A 16,386-nucleotide genomic window follows, 5' to 3' on the forward strand; every position below is an offset into this window, starting at 1 on the left:
AAGAAAAATCCATCGAACGTTATACAATTTATAAAATCGTATAAAGAAATCAAAACGCAGCAGGTAATTAGACTTCGAAAGAAGACTTGATTTATGTCGTGCTACCAGAAAAATAAATATTGTAATAAATAATAAATAATCTAATAAACATCTTACGACCGCTGCCCAAGGCAGTTCTTTCAGCTATGCCATAAATTGCCGGATCAGTATAAGAAAGTAATGCACAAATGGCTACGAATTTTTCCTAAAAATAAATTTTATATTTTTTTCGAAAGTTAAAATGTGATTTAAGTAGAGCGGGCCTATCCTTGAAAGGGCGTAACATACGTTACAAAAACGCTGTATCACTTAATGATGATAGTACTTAGGAATTTATTTTAAAATATATATAACAATAGATTTACATCATCGAGGGTCAATAAGTATTAATAAATAATAAATAAAATGTCTGGTATATTTATGCGTAAGAGAAATAAAGGCGTGAAGTGATACGTGTGTTAACTTTATTGCAAAATGTGTCAGGGTTTCTCGTTGAATCATTCATCAAAACGTTTATTCATATTATATGTTGAATATGTTTATTTTATATTTTTAATTAAATTGTTTCATTGACGAGTTTGTTTGAGTGTTTTTACGCACAAACACTGTTTTGGCGCGTTGCAACCCGCTATGGTAGTTACTTTAATGAGAGACTTTCGTAAACAGTTATAGTTTTAGTAACTGTTATTTTGATGAGCAAGATTCCGCCCACTGAGAGTTTTAATTCATTCTTTTTGCGTGATGATTTAAGTTAGTAGGTGGGCGTTTAAAATTCTTTGGAGCGGTTTAATTAAAATTCGCTGCCATCTGGTCTGTAAAGATCATCCGGCACGTTCTTTTTTATTTATCCAATTTTCATTATAAAAGTATCTGATTGTTACGGGTATAAAAGGAACAAGTTTAAACAGAAAAATAATTTAACCAAATATGCCTTCTTAAACCAGAGCAAAAATTTCGACTTGATCAAAGTCAAAACTTCTTTGTCCAGAAATTGTTTTCTTGGTAAAAGTCATAATTTTCTTGGCCTCTAAACCAAACTCAACGACTCAAAAATAAATTTTGTTGAGGCAATTAGTGTATTTTTCAGTTCAAGGAATATCTTTCACGGCTGACGATTGTTAGTTAAAAACCAGAAAAAATTTCACAATTTGAAAAACAATTTAAAAATAACTCCCAATTGTCCGCGATATAACTTTATAGCTCGAATCTTTCTGATTACAAGTCTCCAACTCTGTCCACTAAGCTATCCTTACTAAACGGGTTCTCTTTTACTTTCATCGATCTGCGAGGGAGTCCAAGATAAACCTTTCTTGGCTCGAGACTCTACTGAGCTTGATTTAAGTAAGCAACATTCTTCGCTCGAGAACATTCTTTATTGTATCAACTAATAAAAATTTATAAAATAAATGATTTTACTATCCGCCGAGTGCGTTATGAATGGACTGACCTGAAAGATTTTTTCTTGATTTAAAGTTCAACATTCAAAGAACTAATTTACTTTGTTCAATAAATTTTCGGCTTTCGTTCCTATCTAGCATGGTCGCAACAACTGATTACAGGAAATTTTTATACTTTGTAGAAGGTGAAAAGAAGACGACGTCATCACCCATAACGACAAAACCACCTGTGATAAAAAAGAATATAGATATACAGCCGAGTAAAATCCATAAGAGTGCTAACGAAGAGACGAAGAAATCGAAAAATACTAAAATAATTGTCAATTCCGTTGTGCAGCAGAAAAATGAACCTAAAATAGTGGTACGTATAAAGAAGTCAATATTTTCAGATTAACCTTAGTGTTAAGTATCATTTAATACGATTGCTTCATAACCTTTCATTGTCTTTACAAATCACGTACTTTTTCACCGAAAAATAAGTAATACGAGATTTAAGATACCTAGTAACCTGAACTGAAAATTTATGTTACTTTTCGCATAAATTTCATTTTTTAACTTCCCGCTAAGAAAATCGAAGATTTTCAAAAATCGGGAAGTTATTGTTTTCACCCCGTTTTGCAAAAATCGAGTTTTCATCAGATCTCGACGTTTGAAGGTCACAGGAAGTTTCCCTGACTATCCCCGCGAGGTTGTCACTGTCTGTATGTATGTGCGTGCGTGCGTGCGTGCGCGCGCGCGCGCGTGTGTGTGTGTGTGTGTGTGTGTGCGTGTGTGCGTGTGTGTGCAAGTATGTGAAACGCTTATAACTTTCGAACGACTAAACCGATCGGAACCAACCAAACGGCGTTCTAAAAGGTTCCCTTAAACTTAGATTTCCTGAGAATTTGAACCGATTCGGACCGATAGATTTTGAGAAATTTTGAAAAATCTCAAAAAAATAAGAAAAAAATCATTTTTGAAAGTAGTTTTTTTGGAATAACTTTTAAACGGCTCGATCGATAAACATAAAAACGAATCCGCCTTTAACCTTGAAAAACTACGTTGATTACCGCTAATCCGGTCAAAATCGGTTGATTCGTTCAAGAGATATCGTGAACGAAAGAAAACCAAAAAAAGTGTTTTTTTTCACATAACTTCGAAATTTCTTATCGGATCGTTTTTGATAAAATAGAATAATTTTTAGAACTTAAAAAACTGCGTCGATCGCCGCCTAGAACGTAAAAAATCGGTTGATTAGTTCGAGAGATATCCTCGACGAAATATTTGGAAACAAGTGTTTTTTCAACATAACTCCGACATTTTTTGGAATAACTTTTAAACGGCTCTACCGATTAATCCCAAAAACTAATCAGCTTTCAACATAAAAAAAAACCACGTCGATCGCCGCCAACCGCGTAAAAATTGTTTCATTTATTCAAAAGTTATTGCGGTTTAAAAATTTGAAAAATTGTGTTTTATCAAACTTCTATCAGACCTTTGAGCTCGAAGAGCTCAAAAGCATAAAAAATTATCTCTTTAAGCTCAGAGAGCTCAAAATAACACATAAATAGTATTTTTGAGCTCTCTGAGCTCATCACATCATTAGTGCAATTTTAAGCACCTAGGTATGAAATGAGCGGGAAGTTGCACGGATGGCCTTCAGGGTCTACCGTTTTTCTAATTTTTTTATATTACTTAACGATATGTATGGTTTCACAAGAATAAAAACTATCCACCTCTGCTTACTTTTGGGTTAATGCGCTGAACCACGCTATAATGTTCCGGTATTTTGCACTTCGTATAAAAGATAGTTTGGTAGTAATACGCTAATACTGCTGAAAAAGTTTGGATAGTCCAAAAGTGTTTAACTGAGAATATTCACTGAATTTCTAATAAAAATACAATTGACTGGTGATTGATAAATCATAAACTAAAGTAGGAAATTTTCTTTTACTTAACAAATTGAGTATAAGCTGGAATAATCAAACATGCGCGTTGAGAGTAAATTTCTTTCTTGTTTATTGTTTGTTATTGTTTATTATAATTACACAACACTAAGTTAGATAGCAATTTAGGTCCTAAGAATCTTTTTGCCGAAACGAGTCTATTATAAAGAAAATTATGTAAATATTGGATTTCTTTTCAAATTATTAATTTTTAAATTGCACAAATTTTCATATTGCTGGACAAGAAATAAATCTTCGGTTTATTTTGACATTTTTTTGTTTTTATTATTCTAGAAGAGTTTTTGAAAATTTAAGGATTAGTCTTCATGAAATTATCTATTCAATGATATACAAATTTTTTTGGTCGTATGAACTAACTGAAGAGTATAACAATAAAAATAGTTATAGAGAAGAGGCGAAAAAAAATTTTAAGTGACGCACTTTCTATTGTTCTCCATTAGGAAACATGTGATCAATTTTGGTCTTCAATAACTTAAGAAGAAATGAATTTATCAAAAAATGAAACATGAACATTTTGGTAAAACATCAAATTTTCTACAAAAGTGCACCCTGTTTGTTTCGATATTCTTATCTGTTACCAAGTTACAATCCTCCAAAAAAATAAATTTTTTTTCGTTTGTTATAATTCATGAAAAAAAAAAAAAATTTATTTTCTTATCTTCTCAACTCCACAACTTTTAATTACAAAATGTGAAATTATTATTATAATATTCCATATTATATGTAATTTACCGAAATGATTCAAATCGAATTGCTAATAACCATCCGGTAACCTCTAACTTATCATTCATAATAAAAATAAAATTTTTTCCTAATATAGACTCTAAAAACAGTAATTGCACGTTAGATCACGTTCATATTATATTTTCTCGTATAATTGATTTACTATTTTATTGCACAACAAACCGCTAATCGGCTCATAAATCCTTCTCCACCACAGTCATCATTGTGCTCAGAAGAAAGAAATAAAAACGACATTTCTCTTGTGCAATTCGAATATATTTAATCCATTATTTAACTCTTTAAATTCGAATTTATAAAACTTAATTTTCTGCAATTAATCTTCTGAAATCTCTTTGTTTAATATAAAATTGCGCCTTAACCAAATTTTTTTTATCATCTTCAGTCTACTAAAAGCCCCATGTCATCTGTGGTGCAAGTACACCCGAAAGAGGAGACTGCTGTCAAGAACAATTTGGCTGAACCCGAGTACGATTTCTTATCTAAGCAACCAGCTGAGATCGTTGACGAAACATACAAGGTAGTTATTAGTTTTAACTTCTTAACTGTCCAAGATTTTATCGGTAGTAATTAAGCGATTGTGATCATGATTATGGTTATGATTATTATTCAATTCATCGTATGGTTTGCTGGTAATGCAATGTAATGGAACTAGGCGTTTACATTATAGAAGTATAAATATTATAAATGTAAGGTAAAATTGTGAGAAAAGAAATCGTTTGGGATTAGATGTGAAGGAGTCAGACGCTTGAGTCGGATCGGGAATTTACAACTACCTCATCATTTAATCTTCCTTTCGCTTTTCAATGCCATCTTACCCTGGAAAAATATATAATACGTCGAGATCTATCATAGATAATCTGTATTTTTGTCTTGTTTTTATTCCCACGGTTATTTTTTTATCATTTCCGTATTATATACCACACGAAGCAAAAAGTGACTGTCTTTGAAACTTTGAAGAATTAATTAATCCTCGTAATTTATAATTCACTTTTGTTTTTAGTTTTCAATTTTAGAAGCGACTTGAATTGTCTTTAATTTACTAGAGTCGAGGTCAATTGATCTAAAAAATTCTTTAATAATTCTCTAAAAGTTGAATTTTGAATTTGAAAAAGATTATACTTTGTTGGTTATAAAATCTAAATAACAGTTGAACCTGCAAAGTAAAGAAGAGTTAACTTCAACTGTCACCATTTTGGTCTTCAGAAATTTTTTCTTAGACTAAAAAAGCTGTTATTTTTGATTGAAAAAAATTTTTCTAATTAAAGCTATATTATTAAAATAATTATTCTCTAAACTCGAGAAATAAATATTTAAGAGCACTAAATTTATTGGTTTCAGAATATTAACTTTTTCACAAACTTAAAACAATAGAAAAATAAACCGTAGACCACATTCGAACCCTGATAGGACTGCTCTCTTAAAAAAAAGTATCGCCACTTCGCCAACACAGTATTCGCCTATATACAACTTGAATCAGTTAATTATATGATTAAAAAATTTCAAGATCATTTGAATATTATTTGTTTTTATTTTTTGATGTTTCCTCATAAACATACAATTTTTCTAGGTAATAAATTTAACTCCATCATCCAAACCATCAGCAAAGCCTCGACCTACATCGAAGAAAGATCGAGAAAACCCAACAGGTCTTGTGACAAAACTAGGGGGCACTATTGTCAAAGATGGGCTGACTACAGTCCATGAAACTTCAGTAATTGGCACGTATATAAATGGTAAATACGCTCAAGTACTCCAAAGTACCTCTAGAATTCTCAAGCCTGGAACTCCAGCGCTTCCGGAGCAGAAAATCCGTCCTTCCCATCCTCAGAAAATTCTCAAAACAATCGGACCAGCTCACGGAAAATATAAGACGCAGTTGGAACCGACGCCATCTTTGCCTGGAGACTCTTCCTTACCTTTAGAAGAACTATTCAGCGCCCCTTCAGGTTAGAATTATTTTAACATATTGCATTTTTTATTTTTTTTTATCCCGTATCATAATTTCGTTCTAAGCACAGAAGTGGTAAGTTACATTTAAAAATATTAGTTTCAAAGATTAAATTATAAAATTTCAACATTTCTTCCTTATAATTTAACAGAATGAGTAAATATTTTATAAAAAATAGCCGTACCTTCCTTCTAAATTATGTATATTAAAATATTAAGCTGTTTCAGGAAAAAAGAAACTCTTTTTGTTTTATTTAAAGTAAATGCACAATGCAAAATTTTTTACTGTGTATACTAACAAAAATCAAAGTATGCACAAGATAAATTGATAATACCTCAGTAAAGTCGAGTTTCAATGATTTTCTTCAGTCATGTCTATAAGAATGCCAACCGGTTGTATTGACAATTATACAACCAGTCTTGAGTTCTTTTTTCAAAAAATTAAATATTCATTCATAGAAATACCGGTTTACAAATAATGTATTGTTGATTTTATTAAATTATTTAGCATAGTTTGAGTTTAGTTATAAAACTCTGATTAGAAAAAGAAATTTGAAAAGATTCCCAATGGCTGAAAGCGATTAAAAAAGATTTAACTTAACAAATATAAATATACATTTTGCATAGGTTGAATCGTTTTAAATCTTTTTTTTTAATCAGGGAACGGTTGATTGACTAGCTATTTATTTGCATCACTCGAGTGGTATGGAAGATTTCATACTAACTTTACCATCTCTTTATACCTCTACGAGTAAAAGATGCAATTTTGAAAATTAATTACTCAAAAACGGTGCGGTGAATTGATCTAAAATGTTGGTGGTGAATTATTAATATATAGGGGCATTTCCATGCCAAATCGACCACTTTTGAACTTGACCCCTTTAGATTTAGCTGAAACTTTATCATTCTTTTCTACCCTTTGAAAAACATTTTTGAGAATTTTTTGAAATTTTTTCATCCAACCCAAAAAAAGTTATGAATTTCCCAAAAAACTAGCTTTTTTATTTTTAAATTGCCATAACTTTTTTAGATATTGACCTTTGGGTACCTTTTTTTTTAAATTTTTGTTTTTGAATGAACTTTTCAAAAAAATACACAAAAAAATCTAGAAAACGATTGACCCTAGAGGCTATCCCTGCAATTTCCCGCTAATTCCATATCTACGCGCTGAAAATTGCACTTATTACGTTTTCGAGCTCTTCGAGCTCAAAAATATAATTTATATTTTTTTTCGAGTTCTCTGAGATCATAAGATAGCTGTTCTAAGCTTTTAAGCTCTTCGAACTCAAAAGTTTGATAAAAGTTTAATAAAACAGTATTTTTTGAATTTTCAAACTGCAATAATTTCTGAATGAATGAACTGATTTTCACGCAGTTGGCAGTATTCTACGCAGTTTTTTCAATTCTATAATATATTTTTAAACACAAACTGATCGAACCGAAAATCTTAGAGAAATTTGAAAAATTTACTTTTTCCGAATTTTTTCGACAACGATAACTCATGAACCAATTCACCGATTTTCACGTTCTTGGTGGCGATCGACGTGGTTTTTTAGGTTCTTATAATTATTCCATTTCATCAAAAATGATCCAAAGAGAAATGTCGAAGTAATGTGAAAAAAACACTTTTTTCGAAATTTTTCGTTTTCAATAACTCGTGAACGAATCAACCGATTTTGACGGGACTGGTAGCAATCGACGTGGTTTTTTAAACTTAACAGGCGAGACCATCTTTTTCTCGCTTTGCTCTCACTGAGTTCAACGGAACTATCTCTGTCGCACTCCCAACAGCAGAGCAATTGCAGTTTCGATTGGTTTTACGAAACGAATGAAATTTTTGAAAAAAACGCTTTGTGGTGAAATAGTTTATTAAATTATCTATTATTTCTAGAAACGTTTTTTCAAAATTTCCATTCATTTCGCTAAGCCGATTGAATCTGCAATCACTGGTCTCGGCTGTTAAGAGCGGATTAGTTTTTGGAATTGATCGATAGAGCCGTTTAGAAGTCATTCCGAAAAAACGATTTTTTGAAAATTTTATTTTTGAGATTTCTCAAAATCTAGCGAACCGAATCAATTCAAATTTTTACGAAATTTAATGGCAATGATACTCTTTGGATCGCCACCTATTTCGATCCGGTCGGCCGAGCAGTCCAAAAGTTGTAAGAAGTTTACACACACACACACACACACACACACACACACACACACACACACACACACACACACACACACACACACACACACACACACATACAGACATAGTGACACCCTCGCGGGAATCCCAGAAGATAACGAAGCCAAGAACATGAAGATATTGCAGGTCAACCTCAATTATTGTGAGGCTGCGCATGACCTGCTCATGCAAACTGTGCGCGAATTAGAGGCAGACGTAGCACTTATAAGTGACCCTTATAGACACCTGAGTAACCAACCCTGGGAATCCGACAGCACTAACAAAGCCGTCATCTGGTCCTGCGGTAAATGTCCTTTTCAAAGAACAGTCAACAATAAAGAAGCCGGCTTCGTAGCAGCATGGATAGATGGCCTCCGCTTCTACAGTTGCTATGCACCTCATAGTCTCTCTAATGAACAGTTTGAAGACTTCCTTGATCGGCTAACTGAGGACGCAAGAAAACACTTTTGAGTAGCTAGTGGCTTCCGCACTATAAGAAGCAGTGTGCATCATTGCCGGAACCCTACCTCTTAGAGTTCTAGCAGAGGAAAGACGAGCCCTTTACCAACGAAAAAGGTCAACTGCACTGAGCCCTGAAGAACTTAGAATTGAAGAACGGCAGAACAGCATAGGCCGATGGCAACTACAATGGGACGCTGCAGAGAAGGGTAGGTAGACGCACCGCCTCATACCTCGGATCGACATTTGGCTTAACCGGAATCACGGCGAGGTCAATTACTATCTTACGCAAATGTTGTCGGGAAACGGGTGTTTTCGAGAATATCTACACCGCTTTAAGCACGATGACTCTTCGGAGTGCCCGTCCTGCCCAGGAGTTGCTGAAAATGCGGAGCACGTCTTCTTTGTATGTCCTCGTTTCGATCCATAGCGTAAAGAGTTGGAGAGGATCCTGAACCAGAGAATGCAACCAGATTCACTAGTGGAAGCAATGTTGTCATCAGAAGCTGCCTGTAACGCTACCAACACGTTTGCAACAGACGTCCTCAAAGACTTGCGTTCCACCGAAAAAAGAAGAGCAAATATCAGAAGATAGAAGGAAGGTAGTTCACACCTTAGCCACTAGAAGGAAAAGCAGTAGCTAGTTCCTCCCCTCACGAAGTAATGCCTGACGGCGGTTCCCATGAGGGATTAGAGGAAAGAAGAAAAGGGGTTTAGGGTTTAGTGAGTAGGGGCGTTAGCGTCGAGTTTTAGTATGACGCTACGTCGAGTCTTTACATATCCAGGCGAAACAGCTATGCCTGAAATCCGCAAAAAGGATTCCCCCCTCTTAAAAAAAAAAAAAAACACACACACACACAGCCGCACGGACACTAATAACTTCCCGTTTTTTGAAAATTTTTAATTTTCTTAGCGGGAAGTTAAAAAACTAAATATGGTCAATTCTATATAATAATCGGTTTTTTTGAGCAAAATCGTTATTTTGTCATGGTTGGTCACTTTTTTTTTTATTTTTTGGAGTTTACTCCTTAAGAATCGATATCATATAAGGCGCCCGGTATGAGAAAAATATGGAGAGTAAAACCTACTCATCAAATGGGATAGTAACTTTTCAGATGTGTGTGTGTGTTCGTGTGTGTGTGTGTGTGTGTGTGTATATATATATACTTGTGTGTAGCCAGCATACACATTATACTGCATGATAGCTTATAGTCTACTCAACCAGTGCCTTTTTGGTCAACTTTTATCTGCAGTCTTCGAAAATTATAATTGAGGTGTCATTCGATTCGAAATGGTATCTAAATGATTTTTGAAAAAAATGAAGTTCCGCTTGCAAAAATTGCAAAGGTTATTAAGAGTTAACTGAAAAAAAAGGGGTTTAGTTTTTACAAATATCTTAAAAAGTAATAAAGATTTTAAAAATTTTTAAAAATTCAAAAAGAGGAGGAAATTTCCTAGAAAAAAGTCTGGACTCCCGGAACTGTAGGACCAATATTAATCCTTCGTTGGTCGCGCTTTTTTTAGTTTCTCGCTCGCATTATAGGGAGTCTCTATAGGTTGAGTAGTTGTTATGCGGCGATTCACTCATAGCGCGACCAACGAAGGGTTAATAATTTTCCCAGAGAGATTAAAATACGGCCGAAAATGGGTGCTCTGGCTTGCGTAAGTCATGCGTGCTTTGAACACTTGATTAATAAAAATTATTTTAAAACATTAAACATAAAATTTAAAAAATTAAAAAACTCAGGGGCTTACTGGATAGATAAATGAACAATAATCCGCCTGGAAAAATTTTTATCTCAATTTTTCAATTAGTTATGCAATTGTTAATAAATAATTTTTTTTCTGCTTGAACATGTACATTGCAAGTGTGATCAACAGACTTGATAGAGTCTGGCGCCAAATTCCGTTCTCATGCCAGACTACCAAGTGTGTATATACCGTAAGCAGAACGGTTATTTGAGTTTACAAATTTTTTTTCAAATTTATTTTGATTTTTTTTTTTTTATATTTTATAATAGTAGTTCATGCTTTTTATTACGCGTACTACTTGATTATTATCAATTATCTTTATAATTTCTATTTAAAATTATTAAAAATAATCAGCACAAACTATAGCGACCAAGATATTTAGATTTTAACTTTTTTCTTATGTAAAAAGCGGACGGCCGGAGACTAAATAATATAAGGATGCATGTTAATCTTATAATAGATGAGAAACTACAGTGAAAAAAAGATATTTGACAGCTTGCAATTACACATGCCAGGCGGCGCAAAAATAACTTTTACATGAACAATAGCTTAAAGGGGATAGTTTGCCACCGGAAATGTATTAAATTAAAATTGTCAATTTTTATTATAATTACAAAAAATACTGAAATCCGAACAAAAACTGTAAAAAAATCACGCCAAGTCCACGTTCATAAGACTATTGAGAAAAAAAAAATTTAATTTTTTACAAAAAGATATAAAATAAAAAATTAAAAAATCCAAGTAACCGATATGGTTGTATATGATTTTCGGAAATTAAAAAAAATTTTGTTGTAAATTTAAAAATTAAAAGAAACAATTTTGGAACGTATTTGGTGTGCGTCATTGTGTACTTAAATTTTTAACTTCCCGCTAAGAAAATTGAAAATTTTCAAAAATCGGGAAGTTATTGGTTTGTGACGTCCACGTTTTCAAAAATTATAAAAAATAAATAAAATTATTTGTCCCCGGCTCGAAATTTGCTCGCTGGAGTCCAGGGTCATAAACGGGGATTACATTATCAATAACAAAATAATAAACAAAACACTTTATTTTAAATAAATCAAAGAAAAAGGAAAACCTCTTTATTGGCCTGAACATGTTAATAAACGATATAAACAATATAAACAAATTAAACAATATAAACAATATATTAGAACACTCTTTTCACACATTATTCGCGGTTCAAAATCGCGAACTAACTGTCAAAAGCTGGTTCCCCGCTTCCCCAGGAGACTAGCCGTCACCCCTGGGCCTAAATCTCTACCCCGAGAGCGAATGGAGAGTGTCCTCTTCGCCCCCACCTAAGCGGCTTATGATCACCTACCGTACCTCAGCTGAAGGCTTCGGCACGGGGAGAAGCACTTTCATCCGGTCGGTTCATGATACTTACCTGGGCCTTGGTCAGACTCCAGGTAGAGTATCATCCTCTGGAATTACTTGGTGAAGAGTATTCGCCCGAGTAATTCTCCCGAGAAAGAACTGCTTGCTTTATCGAGCCAAATTTTGGCGTTTATCATTTTTTGCCTAACTCTCTTGTAACGAAAAGGAAGAGTCGTTTTAGACACCTGTCCGGTGTTCTCGAACTAGCATTCAAAAATAATTATTTATTATTTTAATCGCAATTTCCTTCATTTTCTATCCATTCGTCTCGCCAAATTCTAAGTTTTTATTTTTGAAACTCAAATCTTTATTATTTTAATCGCAATTTTCTTCATTCTCTATCCATTCGTTTCGTCAAATTCACAATTCTTTATTATTTTAATCGCAATTTCCTTCATTATATATCCATTCGTTGATTTTTCCATACTAAATTGTCCTCGGGACTTATAAAATTTTCGCTTACCTAAATTATTTCTTACAAAATAATAATCGTCATTTCTTTCATTTTATATCCATTCATCGCTTTCCCATACTAAATCTTGTTCGGAACTTAGAATAATTTTCCCAGTCTTTTGATTTATTTTACAATTAATTCGTTCGGCTTCGTAATAATTTCTCACACGCTTAATTTCTTAATTTAATCATACCTTCGGTAACAATAATATAAAATTATTAACTAAATAAATACAATAATTAAATAATAATCGCCGCATTAATAACAATAATTGTTTCTATTAATTTTTAAGTAATTAACTAAAAATAAACTAAAATACTCGAATACAAAAATAAAATTTGGGTCATAGGTTTTACCCCATTTTTCGAAAATCGAGTTTTCATCAGATCTCGACATTTTGAGGTCCTAGGAAGCTTCCCTGACTATTCCCGCGAGAGTGTCACTATGTCTGTGTGTGTGTGTTTTTTTTTTTTTTTTTTTTTTTTTTTATTTCTTATTTTATAGAGGAGGTAAAATACATTTCCGTATGCCAGGACTTGGTGTTGGTGCCAGGACTAGGTGTTGGTGCCTGGGTATGTCGGACTCAGAAGTCAATATTATTTTGCAACAATACCGACTAAACATCCTCCTCTCTCCTTTCCCCATAGATGTTACAGGGAAGACTGGATCGGGACCGCGTTAGCATTACTTCGATCCAGTCCATGTTGTGTCTCACGACACCTACTTCTTGTTACTACTGGTTTCTAATCCCGTTCTGCGATTTTTTCGTTTAAAAAGCGCTGTGCCTAGGCTGCGACAGCTGACCAGTTTTCTTCTTTTGTGATCATGCAGGTTACCGAGCTCTCAGGGGAGAGCGTTGTGCCTATTGTTTCTTCAGTGCTGATTCTGTCGTCCTTCCACCGATCACACTCGAAAAACGTGTGCTCGGCGTTGTCAATTTAGTCTGGGCAGTATTTGCACGTTGGTGTGCTGTGCAAACCCATCTTGAAAAGATAGGCATTGAACTGCCCATGTCCCGTCAATAGCTGGGTCAGGAAGAAGTCCGTGTCCCCGTGCTTTCGAGAAAGCCAGACGTTGATGTTTGGGATCAGGCGCGCTGTCCATCTGCCTGTCTCTCCCGATGTCCATCGGTCCTGCCACTCTTGCTGCGTTTCCGCCTTTATCCTCGTTCTTGCGTCCATGTTTTCGTCACTATCTTTAGCGTCATAGAGTTTAACTCTCTCGAACGCTAATAGGTCGATGGACGTGGCTCCCGCAATGACCAATACAGCCGCTTCGGAAACTGTGCGGTAGGCGCAGGCAACCCTGAGAGCGCCTCGCCGCTGTACTGCTGCTATCTTTCGCCGGTAGGTCTTCTGCTTTAATATGTCTGCCCATATCGCAGCTCCATAAAGCAGTACCGAGTGGACTGCTTCTAGAAGAACTCTTCTCTTTTTTGTTCTTGGTCCCATGGTGTTGGTCATAATTCTTGCTAGGCTAGACACCGTCTTGCTGGCTTTCTGGCATGCATTATCGAGGTGTTCGCGAAAAGATAGTTTCTCGTCTATCATTACCCCCAGATAGCGCAGGGCCCTTGTTGACGTTAATGTTGTTCCTCCCATGTCCACAGCGAATGGTTTTGGGAACCATTTTTGACGAGTCAGAACGACCATCTCGGTTTTGTGCTTGGCGAGTTTCAGGTGGTGTTTATCGAGCCAAGTCTTGACGGCATCAATGGTTTCCCGAACTAGTAGTTTGGCCTCCTCTACGCTGTCTACTATTAGCGTGGCCGCGACGTCGTCTGCAAAGCCCGTTAGCTCTACTTGCTTTGGTAACAGAATCTTAAGAAGCTCATCATAGTCGGCGTTCCATAAATCGGGCCCCATTATTGAGCCTTGCGGCACGCCAGCCGTTATGGCGTATTCTTGTGGTCCTTCTGTAGTTTCCGCTATTAGCTTTCTTTCTTCAAGGTAGTTGTCGATTAGTGCCAAATTCTCTGGCTTTGCGTCAAATTTGTGTTCCAGAGCGTCTAGGATATCTCCCCAATTAGCGCTGTTAAATGCGTTTTTGACATCTAGCGTGAGGAGAATGCATACTTTACGAGCTTTGAGGCTACCAGTCCATGCATCTCTCGCTGTCCCTACGACTGTCTGGATCGCGCCGACTGTTGAACGTCCTTTCCGGAAGCCATGTTAGTTTGCGGCAAAGCCTCCAGCACGATCGATGTCGTTTCGTAGTCTTCCCTGTATAAGCTTTTCGAGCAATTTCCCAGCAATGTCCAGCATGCAAAATGGTCTGAACGACGAGGGTGTTATAGGGCCACCTTTGCCTTTATCTAGCAGAACCAATCTCTGCCGCTTCCAGACCGCGGGAAACGTGTCAGTTGCCAAGCATGCGTTGTAGGTGTTCAGGAGTATGTCTGGGTATTCCAGGGCTACCATCTTGATCACCGATGCTGGGATGCCATCAGGGCTGGGTGCCTTTCCTGTTTTGAGTGACTTGGCCGCGTCTTGTAGTTCTTTAGTTGTAAAGGGTGTTACTTCGCTGTTTTTAGTGTAGTGTTTCTTCTCCCGCGGCGGGTAGTTGGGGAAAAGCTCTGCTACAATGCTGTCCATTAAGGCTGGAGACTTCGGCGCCTCTGGTGGAGCCTTTCCAAGTCGTTTGGTGACAATTTGGTAGGCTTTACCCCAGATATCTTTATCAAGGTCGTTACAGATCTCTTGCCACAGTTTCGCTTTGCTTGCTTTGATTGCCCGGTTTAGGTTTTTTTTGGCCTGCTTATACTCGCTCAAATGTAGATCTTGATTGGGGGAGCGTTTCGCAGCTCTCGTTGCTAGCCGACGTAGTCTGTGGCATTTTTTCCGGAGTTCTGCTATGTCTATTGACCACGAGAACGCCGGCCTAGGGAAACTCTGATTTTTCAGCCGCGGCATAGAGGCGTCACATGCGGCAGCAATTTCCTTCATCGTATTTAACACTGCCTTTTCCGTCTCGCTGCAGGTATCCGGAGTCGGGTTGTTCTGAAGGATAGACCAGCTTCGTGCAAGTGAAGCTTGCAATGCCTCTAGATCAAGCCTCTTGGCATTCCACTTCCGCTTAGAAAGGGCTCGTTGTGGAACCGAAGCAGATGCCAATCCAACGTTGAATGTCACGAACTGGTGATCACTGACGCTGTATTCTTCGGATACAGTCCAGTCTTCGGTCATGTTGGCAGTCCTTGAAGTCGCCAACGAGATGTCGAGGATGGATTCTTGGTACCCTAGTCTTTTAAAGGTCGTGGTGCTCCCGGTGTTCAGCACTATAAGGTCGAGTCTATCCGCGACGTCAGTGACCTCGTTACCTCTGGTGTCGGAGAAAGCAGCGCCCCACTCAGCCGATTTAGCGTTGAAGTCTCCGGCTACGATGACTTCACCATCGAATTTAGTGACCGCATTTTCTATATTCGCCAGTTTCTGTCGGAACACACTAATCCCTTCGTTAGGTGAGAGATAGACGCTCATGAAGTAGGTTGTAGGGGTTTGAATCCAGACAAAACCTGCTCCACTTCCGCTGTTGTTGACGGTAACGTTCTTTGTGTTCACAATCCAAATTGCTGCCATGACAGTTTCGTCTGCGAACCATGTTTTACCTTCGATGTTTAGATATTGCTCGCAGATAAAGCAGACGTCGATTTTATCTTCAAAGACACGCTGGCGCAGCAGGTTTTGCGCCAAGGCGCACCTATTCAGGTTGCCTTGTAGTATGCGTGTCATTTCTGCCCTCTCATGGCTTCTACGAGTGCTGTGCGGAATGCCTTGCAAGCTCCAGTGCCAGAAATATGGCATAGACCATCCTGGGCATTTTTGTCCGGAGCACAAAGGAAGCATTTTGGCTTCTCCGTGCAGTTTACGGCCTAGTAGTTTTCTCCACCACATTTGTAGCAGCACTTGCTTCTGTCTGGTCCCGCACACTGACGTGTTTGGTGTCCAAAACCAAGACATTTAAAACAGCGTGTTACTTTTGCAACTGGGCGTATACGACAGTTCACCCAACCGATCATTATACGGGCCTTGTCAAGGGCCTTAATCGCACTGGCCTCGTCTACTTCGCAGAAGGCTGCCCGATTGCCTCGTG

The 16,386-nt window shown here is 36.7% G+C and overlaps 1 protein-coding gene across 3 annotated transcripts in view; it reads left to right on the plus strand.

Annotated features, from left to right (window-relative positions):
* LOC123262417 overlaps positions 1–16,386 on the plus strand; it is a 48,760-nt gene that overhangs the window by 21,066 nt on the left and 11,308 nt on the right. For all 3 annotated transcript variants that reach the window (XM_044724607.1, XM_044724609.1, XM_044724608.1), the window contains exons 4-6: positions 1,619–1,797; positions 4,509–4,643; positions 5,694–6,072. In XM_044724607.1, the coding sequence (XP_044580542.1) occupies positions 1,619–1,797; positions 4,509–4,643; positions 5,694–6,072 (693 nt within the window). The remainder of the gene's footprint in view (positions 1–1,618; positions 1,798–4,508; positions 4,644–5,693; positions 6,073–16,386) is intronic.

This window comes from Cotesia glomerata, linkage group LG4 (assembly GCF_020080835.1).
Source record: "Cotesia glomerata isolate CgM1 linkage group LG4, MPM_Cglom_v2.3, whole genome shotgun sequence".
NCBI classification, from domain to species: domain Eukaryota; kingdom Metazoa; phylum Arthropoda; class Insecta; order Hymenoptera; family Braconidae; genus Cotesia; species Cotesia glomerata.